The sequence below is a fragment of the Ursus americanus genome, chromosome 24, assembly GCF_024610735.1.
Source record: "Ursus americanus isolate L20-20 chromosome 24, mUrsAme1.1.p, whole genome shotgun sequence".
Lineage (NCBI taxonomy): Eukaryota > Metazoa > Chordata > Mammalia > Carnivora > Ursidae > Ursus > Ursus americanus.
In genome coordinates, this window is record NC_142150.1 from 40,615,662 (window position 1) to 40,637,684 (window position 22,023).

General features: G+C 49.9%; 1 protein-coding gene across 2 annotated transcripts; it reads left to right on the forward strand.

The window, feature by feature from the left end:
- Nucleotides 1–5,784: 5,784 nt before the first annotated feature.
- Nucleotides 5,785–19,643, forward strand: DPF2 (double PHD fingers 2). 2 transcript variants are annotated; one of them, XM_045775557.2, is made up of 12 exons: nucleotides 5,785–5,913; nucleotides 10,303–10,463; nucleotides 10,889–10,996; nucleotides 11,321–11,484; nucleotides 12,687–12,779; nucleotides 12,943–13,021; nucleotides 13,533–13,574; nucleotides 14,575–14,712; nucleotides 14,838–14,966; nucleotides 15,050–15,162; nucleotides 16,229–16,310; nucleotides 18,323–19,643. In XM_045775557.2, exons 1-12 carry the CDS (start codon nucleotides 5,882–5,884, stop codon nucleotides 18,397–18,399), a joined length of 1,218 nt encoding a protein of 405 aa, XP_045631513.1. In that variant the 5' UTR covers nucleotides 5,785–5,881; the 3' UTR covers nucleotides 18,400–19,643. The 2 variants fall into 2 exon arrangements, with proteins under 2 accessions (XP_045631513.1, XP_045631515.1); XM_045775559.2 differs by lacking the exon at nucleotides 13,533–13,574.
- Nucleotides 19,644–22,023: the final 2,380 nt, after the last annotated feature.

Sequence of the window (22,023 nt, forward strand, 5' to 3'; positions counted from 1 at the left end):
CCTCTTTCACTATCCAGGTCATATTCCCTTTGCCTTCAAAGATTTTCTTTTACTTTTTATTTATTTTTTTAACATAATCTCTACCCTCGGCATGGGGATTGAACCCACGACCCCGAGACCAAGAGTCGTAAGCTCTACTGACTGGGCCAGCCAGGGTTCCCCTCCCCTTGCCTTCAGCCTGCATCTTGGTGGTTCAAGATTCTTTACCAGGTTCACGTAGTCCTAGACTTCCATTTCTAAAAAATCGTAGTCCTTGCTGGATCTCCCTGTATAGAATTGAACTTTTTCCCCAAAGCTTTTATTCTGAAACATTTCAAACCTACAGAAATACTGAAAGACTAGTATAATGTACATCCATATACCTTCATCTAGCTTTGCCCATTTTTTTAAAAGATTTTATTTATTTATTTGACAGAGATAGAGACAGCCAGCGAGAGAGGGAACACAAGCAGGGGGAGTGGGAGAGGAAGAAGCAGGCTACCAGCAGAGGAGCCTGATGTGGGGCTCGATCCCAGAACGCCGGGATCACGCCCTGAGCCGAAGGCAGACGCTTAACGACTGAGCCACCCAGGCGCCCCTAATTTTGCCCATTTTTACCATTTTGCCTCATTTGCTTTATCCCTTTGCCTATAAAAACAATTATCCTGACCTTTTGAAAATAAGTTGAGGACATTGTGACACTTCATCCCAAATACCATGAGGTATTTATTTAGCTCATTTCAGTCCTATTTGGCTTCTTCAATCTATGGATTCATGTCTTTCAGGGGGCCCTGGGTGGCTTCGTCAGTTACGCGTCTGCCTTCAGCTCCTCTCATGGTCCCAGGGTCCTGGGATCGAGCCCTTCATCCGGCTCCCTGTTCATCGGGAGTTGGCTTCTCCCTCTCTCTCTGCCCCTCCCCCCTGCTCATGCTCTCTCTCACTCTCACTCTCTCTCAAATATTTGACAGAGATAGAGACAGCCACCAAGAGAGGGAACACAAGCAGGGGGAGTGGGAGAGGAAGAAGCAGACTCATAGCGGAGGAGCCTGATGTGGGGCTCCCTCCCATAACGCCGGGATCACGCCCTGAGCCGAAGGCAGACGCCCAACCACTGTGCCACCCAGGTGCCCCTCAAATAAATAAAATCTTAAACACGTCTTTGAGCATTATTGGAAAATTATCAAATATTTTCTCTTTAAACATTGCGTCTGCTCCTTTCTCTCTCCTTGCCCTCTGACACTCCAATTAATATTAGGGGGAATCTGGGTGGCTCATTCAGTTAAGCATCCGACTTCTGGTCTCAGCTTGGGTCTTGATCTCAAGGGTTGTGATTTCAAGCCCTGCACTGGGCTCCACGCTGGGCGTGGAGCCAATGTCATAAAAACATTTTTTTAAAAATGTATGTTAGATCTCTCTATATATATCTATGTTTCTACTCTACTTCTGTATTTTCTATTCTTTTGCCTTTCTACGCAGTGTTAAGGACAGTATGAAGCTGCCTACCTAGCTTCTATGTTCTCTCTTCAACTACGAGTAATCTGCTTAAAGGATTCACCGTGTTCTTAATTTTGGCTATCTTATTGTTCAGTTTGAGTTCTATGTTGTTCTTTTAAAATTCTGTTGTGACACTTCTTAATAAGTACTTGCCCCCTGCAGATGTGTTCTGTTGTTTTTTTAAAGATTTGATTTATTTATTTATTTATTTGACAGAGACAGAGAGAGAGAGCACAAGCAGGGGGAGTAGCAGGCAGAGGGAGAGGGAGAAGAAGGCTCTCCGCTGAGCAAGGTGCCCATTGTGGGGCGCAATCCTAGGACCCTGGGATCATGACCCAGGCCTAAGGCAGAAGCTTCACTGACTGAGCCCCCCAGGTGCCCCCAACAGATGTTTTTATACTGGTTTTTCACTCCTTGAAACACAATAAGCAATGCTATTTTATGGTCATTATCCAACAATTCCAATATGTTAAATCTTTGTGTGGGTCAATTTATGTTTTATATTTTTTGTATTGGCTCTTGTGCAAGGTTTCTTTTTACTCTGTGTGCCTGATTATCTTTGACCATGGGTTGCATGTCATATCTGAAAAAAAATATTTTTAGAAATAATTTGGGGACTAGGGTCACAGTACATTCCTTCATAAAACCTATTACTCAATACCAAATATGCTTGCTTCTGCCAGGTGCCCCGGGGCAGTATAGAGATGGCTCTACTTTAATCCAAATTCAAGGCTTAAGCTTCCCTGAACCACCCAGGTATGATTCTGGGCTACAAGTCCATACAAGTTGGGATCCCATCTTAAGGTGTGTATGTGTCCATGGTGGGGTGTCTATCTTCCTACCTTGGGTGGGCTTTGGATTTTGATTTTCAACCCTTCCCTCCAAAAACCACCAAACAACTCAGTTTCACAGTTATAGCTTCCAAGATAGATCAGTAAATGTCCCCAGGACAAAAACTGCTTCGAATTCTGGGCTTACATCTTTGGGTTTTAGCTTCCTAAATATAGGTCCAGTTATTCTTCACTATGTCATTAATGCTTTTAAGATTTTTTTTTTCATTTCCTCTGTTTTTTAGTTTGTTCAGTTGGTTTGGATTGGAATTAAATACATAACTAGGAGCTTCTCTCTCATTAACTACCCAAAATGAATATTAGGGAGATCCCCTGGGTTTCATTTCTATTTCTTCCTGCCCCCACTGGATAATAACAATCCTATTTCACCTTGACAATTAGAATCAATCACCCCATGACACCTGGGCGGCTCAGTTAAGCGTCTGCCTTCAGCTCAGGTCATGATCTCAGGTTATGATCCCAGGGTCCTGGGATCCAGTCCCACATTGGGCTCCCTGCTCAGGGGGAGTCAGTTTCTTCCTCTACCCCTCCCCTGGCTTGTGTGTGCGCGCGTGCTCGCTCTCTGGCGCTCTCTCGCTCTCTCTCTCTCTCTCTCTCGCAAATAAATAAATAAAATCTTAAGGGGGAAAAAAAAAGAATCAATTACCCGAGCCAACAGTAGTACTCCCTTTCTACTTTCTTGCCCAGTGGCAAGCAGAACAAAAAATAGCCCATTAGCATTCTTAGCTCCTAATTTAGAGAAATCATTATTGTGCCCCCTGGTGGAAGCATTTCTCCTGTGGATCAGGCCAAACCCAGAGGCCCAGGAATAGGAAACATTTTGCAAAAGAGTCATTCGTTGAGATTACAAAAGCCTGCACCCCACTTCCACTCCTTGGTTCCTTCCTGTAAGAGAAACACTGTATATACTGATCACCGGTTCAGAGCATCTATTGTTCAGTGATGTAGCATTTCTTAGAAGAAGCCTAGAAGAACCGAAAGGCATTGATTCTGGGCCCATAAACTACCTTTCTAATTATACGGAACTAGCCTGTGTATTATTTCTAATATTTTTTATTTTAAATTTCTTATTGAAATAGGCAGCAAAGAGCCCAAATTTCGTGTAGTTCAATCAACTTGTATAAAGTGAACAAACCTATGTAGCCACTACCCAGGTGAAGAAAAAGAACATCACTAGCCCCTCAGTAACCACCACATGCCCTCTCTTGTCACTATCCTCCAAAGATAACTACACTCCGGAGGTTTAGCCCCGAGATTAGTGTCTGTTGGTGTAACTTTATATAAATGGAATCCTCCCATATGTCATCTTTTGAATCCAGCTTCTTTTATTCAGTATTAAGGTTTTGAGATTCATTCATGTTGCAGAACAATAATTTGCCCTTTCCACTTTGTTTAATCTACTCCATTGTGGCGGGCATTGGGGTTTTCTTCCAGTTGGGAACTATTACAGTGCATGCTGTGCTGTCCGTACTTGCACATGCTTTTTGGTTTATAGACCTGCAAGCGGAGTCGCTGGGTCATAGGATCTCTGTCTGTTCAGCTTCAGGGATAGCACACTGCCTCAGCTGGGGTCCTACAACAAAATATCACAGATCGCGTGGCTTAAACAACAGACATTTATTTCTCACCATTCTGGACGCTGGCAAGTCCAAGATCAAGGTGCCAGCAGTTTTGGTGGCTGGCGAGAGCCCACTTCCCGGCTTGTAGACGTCTGCCTTCCTGCTGTGACATCACATGGCCTTCCCTCAGGGAGGAGAGAGCTGTCTTCTTCTTATAAAGGCACTAATCCCATCATGAGGGCCCCACCCTCATGACCTCATCTAAACCTAATCACTTCCCAAATGCCTCACTTCCATATACCATCATATTGGGGGTTAATGCTTCAACATATGAAGGGGGGAGCACATTCAGGCCACAGCACACACTGTACTTTGACTCCTGCTTTGGAGACACCTCTCATACTCTGTCCGCACAATCATTTGGTTCCTAGGGGTAAAAGAGGGTGCCAGTATTGCTTCTGGGTTTTTCTTCCAAGCTGCTGCCACCTATTGTACAAGTTTAGTGCAGGGTAGGCAGTGACAAATACCCCAGAGCCCCCATCTGCCAAAAATGATTTTAAACACAGGGATGGTAAGATGTTGCCTGGTTCTGAAACATTAAACTAGGGGAGGGGAACAGGGAATATGTGCATCTAGGAATTGATGGAATAAGGTATATGGCAAAGATCAAAGACCACACCGTGAGGACTGTGACATTTAAAAGTGGAACAAAGGACAGAATCGGTAAAGGAGGCTGAAGGAACTGCCAGTGTGTTCAGAGCACAGTCAGGAGAATGCTCATCTCAGAGACCCTGAAAAGAGCTTGAAAAAGGAGGGAATGTGGGGCACCTGGGTTGGCCGGTGGGTTGAATGTTGCACTCTTGATTTTGGCTCACATCATGATCTCAGGGTCATGGGATCGAGCCCCCCCCCCCAGCCCCCATCGGGCTCCACACTCGGCTTGTCCCTCTCCCTCTGCTTCTCCCCTCCTCCCCTGCGCATTCTCTCTCTCTCTCAAATTAATTAATTAAATCTTAAAAAAGAGAAAGAAAAAGGAGGGAATGGTCAGTAGTGTCATGGTGTCTTTGTTAGGACCTGTTTCAATGAACCAGTGGGAACAAAACTGCCATTAAACTGGGCAGAGAGGGACTTGAAAATAAGTCAACAGAGATAGGGAGTATAAACAGAAACTCTGCTTTGAAAGGGTGGAAAGAAATGGGGTGATAATCCAAGGCAACTATGGGCTGAAGGAAGGGCTCTGATTTTTTGAGAGGATATTAAGCCATGTTTGTACACGAATTTGCATGATTCAGCAGTGAAGGAGAAATGAGTGGTACAAAAGATTCACGGATAGTTGCAGGAGGGAAGTTCTTCAGAGCCTAAGTGGAGGGACAGAAGTAGGAAGCAAGGGAGGTGGGGATCACTGAAGTTGGTGGCTGGGTTTGGTGGCAGGAAGGGGAGGTAACTTTTGCCAAGACTCCAATATTCAGGCAAAAGAACTGCCCAGTTCGGGACGTTAATTTTCCTCTCCTTGAAAGGACACTCGATTAGGGGCCCAAGCGGATCGTGCATCACTCTCGTCTTCTGCTACGACCAACAGCTCCCTCCCCGCGCCCATGAGTGGGGGCAAAGGATTAACCAAGGTCGCTGAGGTAGCAGAACGCATATGCTCCATCTCACCCATCTCTGGGCCTCCAGTTTTCAACATCTTCATTTCATCAATCCTCTCATTTCGCCAGATCCTCCCTCTCTGGTCCCGCCCTCCCCACGCAGGACCCGGGGCTCGGGCAGGAGCCTCGGGGCGCGCGCCCGTTTCTGTCGCGCCTGCGCGTTGGGCTCCCTCGGCTCCCTGGCCCAGGTGGACAGTCACGAAGCCTGTTCTCCGTGCCTCGCTCTCGGGCGCGCGCCTTCGGGCGGCGCCTGCGCAGAGGAACGAGGAAACCGGTTCCCTGGTGCGGTCCCGGCGCCTGCGCGCTGAGGGCTCCGGGCCTCCCGGCCTGAGGGAGAGGAGCAGGGAAGATGGCGGCTGTGGTAGAAAATGTAGTGAAGCTGTGAGTAGCCGTTTCTTTCTCTCCTAGGCCGGGAGGTCTTGTAATGGGCCTGCGAGTAGGGGGCGGTGCGGGAGGGGACGAGGCGGAGGGAAAGACGTGCCCGAGAAGGCCTTGTTGCGACTCCTAGTAGGGAGGGCAACAGGAGACTCCCAAGAAGACGTTGCGCTTCTTTGGAAACTTGTGGAGGCCCTGAGGGGGGCACACGGGAGCCCCTTACGGGCAGCCTCCCAGCGGGGCCGTGCGGTCTGAGCGCTCCTTCGGGCTTACGGTGGCCTGAGTATGGCGCCCTCGTTGCGTATGAGAAACACAGTCTGGGTGCGCTCCCGAGACCAGACGCCTCGGTCCGGAGGGGCCGGGCCGAGGGCGGACCCGGGACCGACCCGTGTCCCCGCGAAGCCCGGCGGCGACCCCTCCCGATCCGCTGCCCGCGGCCGGTCCTGGAGCAACAGGCTCAGCAGCCCTTGTGCGGTTAAGCACCGCGGAGCTGTTTTAACAGCCCCTTGACGTTCGGGGGTGGGGGGTTGGGGGTTTTGAGTATCTGATTCCCAAGACCAAAAACATTATTGGGAAGAATTTGTTGAGGAGCAGATGCAGAAGGGTAAGAACTTAAGGGGAGAGGGCCTTCGCACCGGCCAATCCAGCCACCAAAAAACGGGAACTGGACGGAAGCAGTCCAGGACGCCTCTGCAGCCTAGAGGGGCGTCTAGGTCGGCAGGCTGCGCGCTATGCAGTCCCCTTGTGCTGGTCAGGTTTCGAGCAAAGTTAAAGTTAACGGTTGTTGGGAAAAATGGAGAGTGGTCTGTTTGGCTTGAGTTAAAGATGCTTTGGGACTTGATTTAACCTAGCCTCCTCCCTGAAGAAGATTGAAATGGGTTCATGCCCGATGGGCGAATAGAGCAAGCTCTTTTTAGTGGGTAAATTGGGCTTGGTTCAGAGGTAGGAAAATTGAGAGGTGAGTAGTTGTTCAGGCAGGGCTTTTGGATTTTGGCCGGATGACAAGGTAAAGGTTTGGGAACTATTCTAAGGGACTCACAGCTTCTCATCTGCCTTTGTGGTGGGCTGAGCCCCCACTCTTCCCAAGAGCCTTTTTAAAGAGTACTTTGCTTTGCCCACCTCCCCCCACCCCACCCCGCCTGGAGCCTTTTCTTTGAGAATGCCTTCCCACTTCCATTAAGCTAAGTGCCTTCTTCTCCTCTTGTGGGTTTTTTTTTTTTTTTTTAACTTGCTTTCAGCTCCATCCTGCCGCCTCTTTCAGCTACCCCTCCTCCTAACACTATTATCTTTCTCTCTGATCTGCCCACTCCAGTTTCCCCCAGCTCTTTCTTCAGGCTGACATTTCCCTGAATTTAGAAATGTCGCTGTTGATCTACCATTTATATAGTTATCCTTCCTGACTCAGATGTTCTTTCTTTGTTTCCCTGCCTTTCTCTTTGTTGACTACCCCCCCACACCCCAATCCCATTGTAAAGGGAGGTTTTACACAGGTTTCATGCTTCCCAGAAAAAAAATCAGAGCTTCTGCCTTGGAAATCTTACTGTATTGGGGGAATGTCAGACTTCCCTAGGTTTTGAGAGTTAATAGTGACTTTGTGTTGGAGGACTTTCTTCAGGGAAATAGAGTTGCCAACCCTTTCATGTAGTGCTAGAAGGGAGGAGTTGCCCATTTCAACAGAGCACGACTTATTTCTCTTAAAGGAACTACAGAGATTGTGAGGGTCACCAGCCACTGGTTCCTGAGTACTAGTAATGGGAAACCAACTTTCTCCTCAGTTCTAGCTGCAGAGGGCTGTGGACCACAAATAATACATTTCCCTACAGAACTTGACCTTTAAGAAGGGGCTTCCGTTCTTCCTGTACCATTCTCACCCAGGAGAGAGAGACTTTTCTGGAGCTTCTCTTGTTTGTGGTGTGCCTGCTTTTTGAACAGTTGAGGTTATATATATATATCGAGGGCAGGACTACTAACTCATCTTTTCTGACTTGCATCTTGTTCTGGGAGAAGAATTTTCCTATTTATAAATTCTCTCATTCTCTCTTAGTCTCTCCTCATCAGATCCTCTCTCCCCTTAACTTAGGTGTTTCATTCCCAGTTCTCTGACGAGACAGTTTGCACCGCCTTCTGAAATCCCACTTGACTCACAAGAAGTGCTGTGATAGAACGTCTCTCATTGTTCCCCCCAAAACCCATTCTGACCTCCGCGCTCTGACTTTGCAGCCCTCAGCCCATCTTACCCTTCCTTCCATTTGACTTCCAGTGTCAGTATCCATTCCCATCAGCAGAAACAAAGGAGCTGCTGCACTCGGCCCTGTTTATCCAATTTTCCTCTGTGTGGTGAGGACATGGCTGCCTCCTAAAGGCCAGCTAATGTGAGCCGGTTCCTTTTTTTTCACTCTCCAACACAAGATTCATGCTTACCTCAAATTACAGTCATTACCACTCATTGAATCAAGCCAGGCCGTCTTGTGTTGTCATCGCCTTGTGTGTGGTGTGTCTTTTTCAGTTGCTTGGGAACATACTAAGCAATGCCTCAGTGGTCTATTGTGACTGCTCTGTGAAAGCCCTCCTCGGGTTCCGGAGCACGGTTTGTTGGTGTAGTTTGAGTTATGGACATAAGCAACAGAGGCTCACTTTGTCCAGCTTCTCATGCTAAGGGTGTCTCTCATGGAGAATATGTTAGAGCTTATCTAGTCTGTCCTCCCCAGTCTAGCAGAGGAAGCTGAGCTCCACATGGGCTGACTAAATGTCCACAGTCGTGTGGTGCCTTGCAGCCATGCAAGGTCTTTTTACTCCCAAGTCAAGTCAAGATGTCCCAGACACCTTCTTGGGTACTGGGGATACTATGGGAAAGAAACCACCTCTGCCCTCAGTTTATTTAAGATCGATTGAATATATAAATATGAATCACTATGGTTCCAATACTAACATGTTTGTTAAACCCTGAGGATGAGAGCAAGGTTGGTTTTACATACATGCTTAGAACCAGGTAACTCCTGGCACTGTGTAGTTTTCCATCTTTTCAAAGTACTTAAAGGTTTGCTCTTGATTTAGATTTCAAACTGAGTCTTTTGAGTGAAAGAAGGTTCTTTCCTATATAATTTGATGGTGTGAGAATGGAAAAGGGCCTAGGATGGACCTGTGAGGAAACAGGTTTTATATCACTCTAATGGCACTCAGGAAAAAAGTAGACTTCAAGGAATTTCAGGTATTTTCAGACGGTTTCCATTGACTTTAAAATTAGCATATAGATTTAATTTAGTTGGCTAAATACAGGTCTCCCCCCACTGTCCAAAAGTAGAGTGTTCTTATGAAACTGTTCACAAGCCAACATGGCATAAAGCAAAGAAGCAGTTGCCAGTTCTTAAAAGCGAAAATCCTCTCTGGATCTCTTTTGGTTAGTGAAGACAGGTACTTATGTAGGTCTTTTATAAAAAAGCGAAGTGGCAGAAAGCACACCGTCAGATAGTGGGAGAAACGTGTATCTAATGCAAAATTCAAAAGATATAAAATGGAATCTAGGAGAAATTCCCCCCCAGTCACCCAGTTTTTCTCTCTGGAGGCCTACAGTTTCTTTTCCACTTCTTTTTTTTTTTTTTAAGATTTTATTTATTTATTTAGACAGAGATAGAGACAGCCAGCGAGAGAGGGAACACAAGCAGGGGGAGTGGGAGAGGAAGAAGCAGGCTCATAGCAGAAGAGCCTGATGTGGGGCTCGATCCCAGATCGCCGGGATCACGCCCTGAGCCGAAGGCAGACGCTTAACCGCTGTGCCACCCAGGCGCCCCTCTTTTCCACTTCTTGTTACATAAATGGTAGCATCCTATAACACTTCTTAGCACTTTACTTTGCTTTTTTTCCTTGTCATCTTGGAGATAGTTTGATATCAGCACATGAAGAGCTTCCTTCTTTTTTTTATGGCTTAATAAAAATTAATTGACGTGCCGTAGTTTGTTAAATATATTTTAGTAAGGGCCCCAGACCTTGTTGAACTCTTCCTCTTTTGTGAAAAGGAGCTAATCTGTGCTTCTTGAGAGTCATGAGGGTTAAGAAAAACAGCATCTTGACTGGCACAGGGTTGGACTCAAGAGAGGCACAGAATGAACATTAATTTCTCCCGGTCTTTGTGGGTTATGCTTAAGTCTGAGTCGACACATGAGAGATCGTGTGTTCCTGATGATAATTTATTTATAAAGTGCCTTTCCTCATAATGGCTTAGTGAAGGGGTGTGGTGTCCCATGAGGTAGAAATGGAGGCAAATAGGACTAAAGCCACAGTCTTCCGGTCCCTTGAGCCTTCTAAAGAAGCAGATGGCAAGGCAGAGGGGTAGCTCAGCGCCCTGTGCTCTGCCCCGCGCCAGCACACACACACACCTGGTCTTTGTGTCTCCCGCAGCCTCGGGGAGCAGTACTACAAAGATGCCATGGAGCAGTGCCACAATTACAATGCCCGCCTCTGTGCCGAGCGCAGTGTGCGCCTTCCTTTCTTGGACTCACAGACTGGAGTCGCCCAGAGCAACTGTTACATCTGGATGGAAAAGCGACACCGGGGTCCAGGTGAGGGTTCAGACTCAGGAGCCCAAGGAAGAAAGAAGCTTCCTCATCTTAAGTGATGAGCCAGCTGAGAGGGTTTTACTGCTTTCCACGCATGCGTGAATACGGTCTTGCCTTGATTAGAAGCCCAGGGAGGATGAAGCAGACAGGTTCATACCAGCATCTTTTTTTTCTGCAGGGCCACCCTGCTGAGGCTATCACCGGGCTTCTGGGGAGCTATGTGTTAGCCAAGGCCCCCGAACTTACATCTGTTTTTCTTTTCCATAAACTGTCCCTCTTCCTACCCCCAGGCCCTCACTGTCCATATTCCTCCCTGACTGTAGAACTCGGTGGGCAGGGGGGTGGGGGGCGGGGAGGGTGCTACTCCTCTAGAAAGGGTTTGATATTATTGTCCAGGACTAGGTTAGGGTTTGACTTCTCTCTCACAGGATTGGCCTCTGGGCAGTTATACTCCTACCCTGCCCGGCGCTGGCGGAAAAAGCGGCGAGCCCACCCTCCTGAGGATCCAAGACTTTCTTTCCCATCTATTAAACCAGGTAAAGCACACCCATCCTTGAGCAGGGGTATGGCCTGCTGTGTGAAAGGCCTGTTAGTCACCTGTTACGTACCAAGCCCAGTGCTAGATCCTGAAGACGCTAAAATGAATAAGATGCCATTGCTTCCTTTAAAGAGCTCGGTCTAATAGAGGAGACAGGGAAACAGATAAGTTACGGTGCTAAGTTAACTGGGGTGTCGTGGTTCCTGGCCAGCCAGAGACCAAAAGACAGTGACTAGCCCATGGCTGGCCTAGCACTGTGTAGACCCGGAGCGGTCTGCTTTCAGCCCTTCTGAGCCTCGCCTCATCCTGACCTTGCCTGCAGACACAGACCAGACCCTGAAGAAAGAGGGGCTGATCTCTCAAGACGGCAGTAGTTTAGAGGCTCTATTGCGCACCGACCCCCTGGAGAAGCGAGGTGCCCCAGATCCCCGAGTGGATGATGACAGCCTGGGCGAGTTTCCTGTGACCAACAGTCGAGCACGGAAGGTACAAGATGAACACTGTGACTAAGGGAGCTTTGATGGAAACCAGCCTCCTCTTCATCAGAGGCCACCCAGTAATCAGAATGGAAGCAGAAGCTATGGGCCAGGAGGCAGGCCCCGGGGGTTCTGTTGCCGCTCATTCCCTAATTAGCACTGGGTACTGACTGGCTTTGCTATTTAGTATCCAGTTTTTCCTGTTCCTTTCCAAGTACAGACCCTCCCTCATTCATCTTTTGTCACAAATGTTTTTTGGGGTTACATGGGTGAAGCAGACCTGGTCCCTACCAACAGGGAAGATAAAACTATACACAGAAATAGTAAGAGCTAAAAAATATGGCAGGCACTGTGCTAAGAGCTTTTCCATCATTTTCTCTAGTCTCTACAAGCTAATGAAGTAGGTATTGTGGCCCCCGTTTCCCGTATGAGGAAGCTGAAGAAGAGCAGTTAAAAAAAAAAAAAATTTCCTATAAGCCCACACAAGTAAGCAGCAAAGCACTAATTTTTTTCAAGATTTCATTTATTTTTTAGAGAGAGAGAGAGAACACAAGCAGGGGGAGCAGGAGAGGGAGAAGCAGACTCCCCTGCTGAGCAGGGAGCCGGATGGAGGGCTCGATCCCGGGACTCTGGGATCGTGACCTGAGCCGAAGGCAGACGCTTAACTGACTGAGTCACCCAGGCGCCACCCAGAGCTCTAATTTAAATCTAAGAGGTGGGGTGCCTGGCTGGCTCAGTCAGTAGCGTATGCTACTCTTGATCTCGGGGTCATGAGTTCAAGTTCCACATTGGGTGTGGCGATTACTAAAAAAAATAAATAGACTTTGAAAATTAATCTAAGAAATGAGGTGTCAGAAGGGAACCACTGGTAGTCTGTTCCTGGGGCAGCAGATCAGAGGCAGGAGAGGGCATGGCTACTTGGGGTACCGGGGAAGGCTTTATGAAAACATGGCATTTGAGTCAGCCCCTTGGAGGTGGTGGGGAACGCACTCCAAGGGAACAACAGGAAGAGAGGCACAAAGGAAGGAAAGCCCAAAGCACTGACAGGAGAAGGAATGGGATTCTGGGGTGTTGAAAGGCAGCAGTGAGGAACGAGGCCAGAGGGGAGGGGCAGCTCACGGAGGACGTTCTGGGTGGCCTGGCCAGGCCCGGCGCAGGGGAGCTTTTGGGTGTACGTTGTATCTGCCCATCGTAATCCTCCTGTCCACTCAGCGGATCCTAGAACCAGATGACTTCCTGGATGACCTGGACGACGAGGACTATGAAGAAGACACTCCCAAGCGCCGGGGCAAGGGGAAATCCAAGGTGAGGGGGCAAGGTGCTGCCTATGGGGGAGCCTGCAGAGCCCCCTGCTATTGCTTGTTGCCATTTTCCCTCTCGAGTGAAATTAGCAGCCACTTCCAGGAGAGCTTAACTCCTCAGACCTAGACATCTGAATAAGGGCATCTTTTTGTTGTTTTTTTGTCAGGGTAAAGGTGTGGGCAGTGCCCGTAAGAAGCTGGACGCTTCCATCCTGGAGGATCGGGACAAGCCCTATGCCTGTGACAGTGAGTGCCTAACGAGTGGGTGGGTAGTCCCTGCCTTGGACCCAGCCCCTGCTCAGGATCTGAGAGGAGGGAGGGTTGTATTCTTGCTCAGAGTGATAACAAAAGGCCTGAATGCTTTCTCCTGCCTGCTGACTGGTTCCCTCTGAGACCCTTGGGAGGCCCCAGCCTCTGCTACCCAATGGGTGGGACCTGCATGCTCTGGGAGAGGTTTCTGCTGTCCCCTGGGGTGGGGTGCTGGGGCCAGGGGCACACACAGCAGGCAGAATTGGCCCCTTGATAGACCGCATCCAGGTCTGCTGGCCCCAATCAAGCCAGGGCCCCCAGAGTCCAGCACCGAGTTTTTCAGTGTCTGCTCCCCCCTTTTCTCTGACTCGCCCCACTTCTGTCCCTCCGCCCTGGGAGCACCACCGCCGCTGGTTTCTCTCTCGTTTGCTCCGCTTCCCTGCTGCTGCCGCTCCTGTCTCACGTGTATCAAGGCCTTCTTCTCATGACTTTTCTTTCTGTCTTTCAGATAGTTTCAAACAAAAGCATACCTCGAAAGCGCCCCAGAGAGGTAGCTCTCTCAACTTTTCAGACTTTTGGTTTTCCTATCCCTTTTCCCTCCTCCCTTGTTTCTCCCACCTTTCTCATCTCCTGTGATGTTAGTGTAAAAATCTCTGTAATGGCATGGGGATAGGAGCAATGGGCTTTCTGTTGTACTCCACTCCTCACAGTCCTGGAAACTGCCTTTACCACTGCTTGTCTCCCACAGACTTGCTCCTAGGGCTGCTCGGCCCCGCTGCATGGGGTGGCTTCAAAAGCGTTCTAAGGAACTCGCTACAAACAGATCCCTCTGCTTCCCCTTACCCAGAACAGACACTTGGTGGTCAGCTAATGTTTCTCACCATCCCGCCACCTCCTCCCATCCTTCCCCCATTCCTTCCTGCTGGCGCCTTTGCCCTTCTCGGTATCACTGCTTCAGAGTACGAGATGCCTTGTGGAGATCTGCTTTCCTTGCTGGTTGGCGGGGGTTGGGCAGGGCGCTGATGTGGGAGTGTCTTCGAATTGCCTTGGGGGCCAGATACCCCAACAGACTTACTGATAGGTGACCCACCCCCTACTCCTTTATCCTCATTGGGCAGAGATGAGCCCTGTAGTATACATGGAGTAGCTTGAGCTTCCCATGTTTACTGAGAAGTAAAAAAGTTTGGAGTCTCTTCCTTACCTTTTTTCCTTCCTGCCATTTTGCAAGATTTTAGAAATTCCCTTCCCTTCCTGACCTGGAGCTCCCCAGACTATTCCCAGGGCAAGTGGTAACGGGGTCAGAGTTCAGCCTCCCAGACAACCAGTGTGGAAGAGCGGAGGTGGCCATGGGCTGGGGTGTGACAGGGAAGAGCCATGGAAACTGGAGAGCCCCAGGGCCTGATGCTCCTCACCGAGGGCAGGTGGCCGTCACTGAAGGCCTGTCGCAGACAGAGCTGATGGGCGCAGGTGGAGCCCCACAGCTGGAGGGGGGCGGGGGTGTGGCACTGTCAGATCCCAACACCTTTCTCTGTCGTCTTCTCCCCACTCAGTTTGTGGAAAACGTTACAAGAACCGGCCAGGACTCAGTTACCACTACGCCCACTCCCACTTGGCTGAGGAGGAGGGTGAGGACAAGGAAGACTCGCAGCCACCCACCCCGGTTTCCCAGAGGTCGGAGGAGCAGAAGTGTAAGCTGACGTGTGGGAGGCGGGGCAAGGGGGAGTCGTCCTGCTCGCGAAGAGCCCTCCGTGCAGGGCTGCGGGGTGCCTGAAGGCCCCCTGTGAGCCTTGCCAGAGCTCTCTTCTCTCTGTAGCCAAGAAGGGTCCCGACGGACTGGCCCTGCCCAATAATTACTGCGACTTCTGCCTGGGGGACTCCAAGATCAACAAGAAGACGGGGCAGCCCGAGGAGCTGGTGTCCTGCTCGGACTGCGGCCGCTCAGGTACCTCCGGGCCAAGGGCCTCCCCCGGAGCCCCCGCACACCCCCCGCCGCCTGTGTGACGCGCCCCTTCCCCCCACCCGCAGGGCACCCGTCCTGCCTGCAGTTCACCCCGGTGATGATGGCGGCCGTGAAGACCTACCGCTGGCAGTGCATCGAGTGCAAGTGCTGCAACATCTGCGGCACCTCCGAGAACGACGTGCGTGTCCCCGCGCCGCCGCCCCTGCCCCTCCATGCTGCCCCCGTGCTGCCTCCCAAAGGGGAGCCAGACTCTCCCCAGCGCCCCAGGGAGCCCTTGCCGGCAGGTGTCTCTGGAGCACCAGCTTGGCGTCAGACGCTGTTCCAGGCACTCAGGGCGCTAAACAAGACCAGTGGGGTCCCCCCCTTCATGGAATTACCCTCCTTGTGGGGAACAAGCAGCGTGTAAGGAAAGCGACGGTTTCATGGCATGTCGTGAAGGGAAGGACGGCAGCGGTGTGGCAGGGTCACCGGGTACCTGAGTAGATAGAGCTGGCCTGTCCGAGGAGGTGGTGCTGGTGGTGAGATTCGGATGATATGGAGGAGCCAGTGCAAGGTTTGCGGGCACAGCGTGCCCAGGAGAGGAGCAACAAGGGCAGGGGCCTTAAGACAGATAGGCCGAGTGCACCGAGGCAGTTGGGCCGGCTGGGGCCTCTCTGCAGTGGGAGCTCAGTAGAAGGGATTGGAAGGCAGCCATCGCCAGGTCTGAGGGTTTAATTGGGAGTGACGTGCTCTGTCTTAAAATTTTTATTTATTTATTTATTTTTAAGATTTTATTTATTTGACAGAGCACAAGCAGGGAGAGTAGCAGGCAGAGGGAGAGGGAGAAGCACGCCCCCTGCAGAGCAGGGAGCCCGACTCGGGGCTCGATCCCAGGACCCTGGGATCACGACCTGAGCCAAAGGCAGACATTTAACTGACTGAGCCACCTAGGCGCCCCTTCCTTAACATTTTTAAAAGAGAAGTTTGCTCTGTGAAGAATAGAATGTAGGGGACAAGAGTGGAGGCCATGAGCTGAGTTCGGAAGCTGGTAGGGTTCAGGTAGAATGACAATGACTCACTCGGTCGTGGTGGAGAATTTCCTCTCCAGAAATTCCTGAGTCTCCTCTTCCTGCCACCTGCCCTGCCCCTCCGGGAAGGAGCAGCAGTATCTACAGAAGCTCCCATCCCTGCCCACCCCCCAGTGGGCTGCCTGAGGCCCCCCAGTCACTCACCTGCCCCTTCTTCTTTGATCTTGCCTTTTCTAGGACCAGCTGCTCTTCTGTGACGACTGTGACCGTGGCTACCACATGTACTGTCTCACCCCGTCCATGTCTGAGCCTCCTGAAGGTAGGTTGCCCTGATCTCTTGCACAGAACAAGTATCTTATTAGGAACTTGGAAAATCACTTGTACAATAAGTTATCTGTTCTTCCAAATTTAGGGAATAGACATTTTGCCTTCACTCAGAATGCTTTCCTAGCATTTTGGCTTCGAGGGTTTAACGTTTGCACGTTATCACCAGATACATTTAGAAATGCAGAAAATCAACAGCCAAAGAGAAAACTGGTGCTGAGCGGAAAACAGTTACCAGAAGGAGTGGTTTGCTTTCCTCTACCCAGTTCAGGAAACTCAGTTTGTAGTTTGTGTGATGCGAGGCTTTGGTGTCAGTTCTTGGAACGTGACAGGTGTAAGTGTCCCTTTCTTCCCTCTTCCTTGCCCACTCCGGAAAGGTGTTGAACCTGGAGCCTGAATGGGTCAGTCTGCCCCTCCAGGAGTTTGCTTAATAAGGCTCCAAGCTCGTGGAAGCTCTTCAGCCAAACCGGTGGTGGCACCAGAAAGTGGTGGCTGTCCTCTGAAGGTCCCCCTCCAGCCAGATCTGTGCCCAAACCCCTCCTTTGTAGAAATTCGGGAGCTTCCTCAGGAGGATCTGAATGCCCAGTGGCTTTTGTGCACAAAGGATGTGGGCCAGCATCACAGACGAGAGAAAGTGGCTCACTGTGTGGTTAGGCTGACTTGTAATGTAGGTCACACTGCTGTCACCCCCCTGGGGAAAGAGACACGAACAAAGTCTGAGAGTCCTTTGGCGGCTGCAGGGGAGCACACAGCCCTTGTCATCTGTCAGGCCCAGTTTATAAATCTACTTTGGGGAGAAGTAGTGTGTTCCGTCTTTTATTTTTTAACCATAAAATACCAATTTACAGATAAAATTCTACGTGAACTGTAGAAGGGCCTCCCTATTGAAGTGCTTGCTGTTAGAGGCTGAGGTAGTGAAGAGCTGCAGGCAGCCGAGGGAGAGTCTTCTAGAAGCCATGGGTGGTCTAGGCTCTTAAGTCAAGGGTTCAGCAGACTACAGCTCATACGCCAGATCCAGCCGTAGCTGGTGTGTATAGCTCATAAGCTAAGAATGGTTTTTACATTTTTAAAGGAGATTTAAAAAAAGAACATGGGACCAAGACTATATGTGGCTCACAAAACCTAAAATATTTAACATCGGGGCTGGCTGTTTACAAAGAAGCCTGCCCGCCCCTGTGGTATTGACCTTTGGGTTAGAAAGGACCTTCTTACATTTTGAGAGCCCTGTGTCTCTGAAGAGCTCATGAAAGCTGTGGATTGTTCCCACACACACGTCCACGTACGCAGGTGTACAGTTACACTTACAGTTTTGAGGCATTAAGGGCTAATTTTGTTTCTAAAAACACACACACACACAGAAGAATGCAACCATAATAAATATTAATAAGCAAAGTTTTAGACTTATTTTTCTGGCAAGGGACATTTTCCCCATTTATTCTAAGAGAGAGATCATAACACACTGGGTTGTCAGAGTTCACCCCCTTTTCCTGTTACTGGTCCTCGGCCTCTTCTCAAACACCTAGTGATGGTGGAGAGCCCATCTCATCTTTCCATGGTTTTCCCAGAAAGCTATCTTATGTGGAGTCAAAGCTGGGTTCTCTAGAACCACTATTCATGGTCTTCATCCTGACCTTTGGGGCCATGAGAACAAAGTCTGGTTCTTCTGTAATCACAAGTCTAAAGCTGAGATGCTTTAACAAATTCTGTCTGCCCAGGCCCTCCTAGAGATTCTGATTTAAGAGGACCGAGAGGGCCTTGGGAGTCTGTATTTGGAAATAGTTCTCCAGGTGATTATTTTTTTCATCACCATTGAGAGTCATTTTTCATAATATCTGAAGCCGTGAAGATTTCTTCTAGCTCAGGATAACTGTGAAACTTTGCTACCGCAGAACATCTCCCAACCTTCCTGTAGCGGATCCTGCTGCTGGGAGTGAGGTGTGGGGAGTGGAAGGACAGCACACTAGGCTGGTACGGGGCCCATCCTGACCCCTTTCTGCTTCTCTGCAGGAAGCTGGAGCTGCCACTTGTGTCTGGACCTGTTGAAGGAGAAAGCTTCCATCTACCAGAACCAGAACTCCTCTTGATGTGCTCCCCCGCCCCGCTCCCCCCATACATCTAGGGCTGTTTCTCTCTTCCTCTCTTGTTTTTCATGCCCACCTTCCCCCTCCTTCTCTTTCACAAGTCCAGAGAACCTCGGGTGGTCGTGCCAATCTGCCTTTGGCAGCAGCAAGCTGGGGGTGGCAGCTCTGACTGCCTCTGGCCCTAGGCCCTCAGGGAGAACGGAGCAGCACACTGCCCCAAGGCATACCCGTGGCCCAGCTTCTCACTGCTCTCCATGAAGTGCATTCACTCTGCCTGCCTTGGGCCCCGGCCCTGGCGATCACAGGGTTCAAACAGTGTCCTCCGAGAAAGAGTGGGAGAGCAGCTCACTTTTCTCAGTTCTGCCTCCACTCTGGTCCCCAGGGTTTACCCTTCCCCTGGAGGCGAGCCAGACCAGGGCCTCTCTGCCAGGAGCAGCTGGGAGTGAGCAACTGAGCAAGCTGAGGCAACGCTTGCAAGGAGCTTTCCAGGCCCTTTGTGCTGCTTAGCCTCGCTGCCTCCTTCCCCCAGAGCCGCTCTCTGCAGCCCTCTCTTCCTGCTACCCAGGATCCTTTGCCCGAGCCAGGATGCTCTTGGTCACTGTCCTTGCTCTGCCCTGACCCACTCCACCCCACCCCAGGGGGAGTCGCAGCTTCACCTGATTCTTCCTTGTGCTCACCTGGCTCACTCACAGGCGGTCTCTTAATGACCGAAGCATTCCCCGCCCTTGGAATTTCCTGTCTTCTGCTTCCCCTCCTTATTCCCTTTGGTTTTGTGGGGAGAGGGGAAGAATCAGGGGGCCAGGCCAGCAGCTTGGGGGCCACAGGGAAACGTTGGATAATGTGCCTGTTTTTTAACTCGATGAAAAAAGCCTACCTCCGAAATCCCCTTTTTGTTCTTCCTGGACCTGGACATTCAGCTCCTGCCCTTGACTGAATTGGGAGCCTCTGCCTCCTGCTCTGTGTATCCTGGCCCCTGGGTCACAGGGAAGCCACATAGACATCCCTTTCTTCCCTTGCACGCTCGCTAGCAGCTGGTAAGGTCTTCACACCCTGATTCTTCAGTTTTTTGCCTGGTGACACTGACATGAAATAGTGGGGGGAGATAGTCCGTGCCAGCACCCCCTGGAGTGGCCTTCCCCTTGGCTGTGGGCAGGCCCTAATTCACTGTCGCTTTGGAGTTGAGGTGTCTTTCTTTCTTTAGTTCCTGTATTCTAAACATTAGTACAAATAAACGTTTTTACACAGAACTCCCTGCTGGATGGTTTATCTCCTGACTCCCTTTCCTAGTTGAGAGTCATTTCATCCTAAAACTTTCTTCCTCAGGGCAGTGGTTTTTAAGTGTTTTTTTTTTTCTTAAGTGTTTTGAAATACAACTTTTAATCCCAAATTAAAATTTTTATAAAGCCCAGTATGTAAAGCAGATATAAAATTGAGTACTTTGTTCTGATTTCTTTTTCTGTTTTTAAGATTTTATTTATTTGAGAGAGCAGGAGTTGGGGGAGGAGGAGAGGCAGGGGGAAAAGAATCTCAAGCTGACTCCACACCCAGCACAGAGCCCAACGTGGGGCTTGATCCTGTGACCCTGAGATCATGACCTGAGCCGAAATCAAAGAGTCTGAGGCTCAACAGACTGAACCACCCAGGCGCCCCGTTAGTTCTAGTTTCTTCATGTAAATTCGTGTTCTAATAATTCTTGTTATAAAGGATAGAGAAGTTGTTTTGATTAATACAAAACTTGGGTTAAAATCAACTTTAGCATCCTGTCTATTTTGATTGGTTGGAAGGTAATTCTGCAAGACTTTGGATATGCCGGTGGTGACAGTTTTCCAATGGTTGATTTTGGGATTTCAGATACTTAAAATGGTTCAGAAGCTTAATTATTATATAAATACAAAAGAAGGACAGAAAAGAACATCACGGTGGGACATGTGAAAGCTTTGTTCATGAGCACAGAGGCCCCTCGACCTTGCTCGCCTGGCATTCCTTCCTTTCTGTGCCGTGTGCATGAGCTCCACCTGCATGGCCACCTTCTTTGGGGAACTTTTATGGGCACAAAAAATGACTCCTTGCAGCCAACAATTGGTTGTTGTTGGCAGCTTCCATAATGGGATCTTCTGTATCTCACTTAAAAGTGTGTTTTGTAGTTCTTAAACTTTCTAAGATTTGAATCAATCGATTATGAACGCCCTGAGGTATCCTTAGAAGGGCTTTTTGAAATGGTCTGACAGCCACTGTTACCCACTGGGAGCCAGTGGCCTAGGCCTTTGCATTCAGTAAGTAAGCAGGGTGCTCTGAGCTGGGAATTTTGTTAGTAACAGAGCACATCTCCTGTCCTCAGGATTTTACATGGAAGTAGGCCAGAAGCAGAGGGAGTAAAGCAATGATCCTTGGTGGCTGAGTAGTCTAGGAGCCAGAATAGAAATGAGAAGAGAAATGTAAAAAAAAATGCGTAGCAGGCCTAAGAAGAAATTTGGGAAGGGTTTGCAAGAGGTGGGGTTTAGGATGGGACATAGAAGGATGGAAGAATGATGGGCCACAGATTGGGTTGGGGAGGGAAGCTGTGAGAAAGGCAGAGAGATGGGGACTGTGGCCCTGGGCTTCCCATCAGAGCTGGGAGTGGGAGAGGAAAAACAGGCTGAAGTTGAGGATGCCGAGCACAGGACCACAGGTTAAGATACCTACATTCAATGGCTAAGAACAGGAAGGACTGAAGGTTACTAAGGAACAGACTGGTATTAGATCTTGAGTTTAGAAACTTGAATCTTGGGGCGCCTGGGTGGCTCAGTCTGTTAAGCGTTGGACTCTTCATTTCAGCTCAGGTCATGATCTCAGGGTTGTGACACCCAGCCCTGCATGGAGCCTGAAGTCCACTCTGCATTGGGCGTGGAGCCTGCTTAAGATTCTCTCTCTGCCGCTCCCTCAACCCTCTCTCTCCCTCTTAGAAAAAAACAAAAAACAAAAAAACTTGAATATTGCCAACAGTTACCAAAACTAATAAAAAGTAGTCCTTACTTGCCCTAAATCAGAATTGACCATGGGCACCTGGCTGGCTCAGTCAGTAGAGTATGCAGCTCTTGATCTCGAGGTCGTGAGTTGGAGCCCCGCGTCGGGTCTGGAGCCTACTTAAACAAACAAAACCACAGAAAACCGGGCGCCAGGCAAGGAGTTACCCTAGCTGGACAGATCAACCTGAGGCCAGCGCTGTCCATGGTAACAGCTTTTGTGTAGCTTAAAGCTTTCTTCCATTTTCCTCACAACCACTCCGTGAGGGGTATTAGCCCTGTTTGGTAGATGAGACAGCTGCGACTGCCTAGGTCACGGCCAGGAAGGCCTTGAGACGCCAGGTCTGCTCTCCGGCCCCCGCGCTGCCCGGGGGCTCCTCAGGCCCCAGCTGCTGGCGGCTGCGCCGCGGGGACTCCCGCGGGGTCTTGGCTCCGCCTCGCCGCCCCTCGCGCTGGGAGCCCCGCCCCCAGGAGGGCCCCGCCACTTCCACGACGTCCAATGAGACCTAGCTGGGGGCGGGACGGGACGTCATTGAGGGCCAATCTGATGGGGCCTGGGCGGGGCTGCGGCGGATGGGAGCCGAGCGGCCGCACAGCGGTCTTCCCAGCCGGGAGAGAGCCCGGC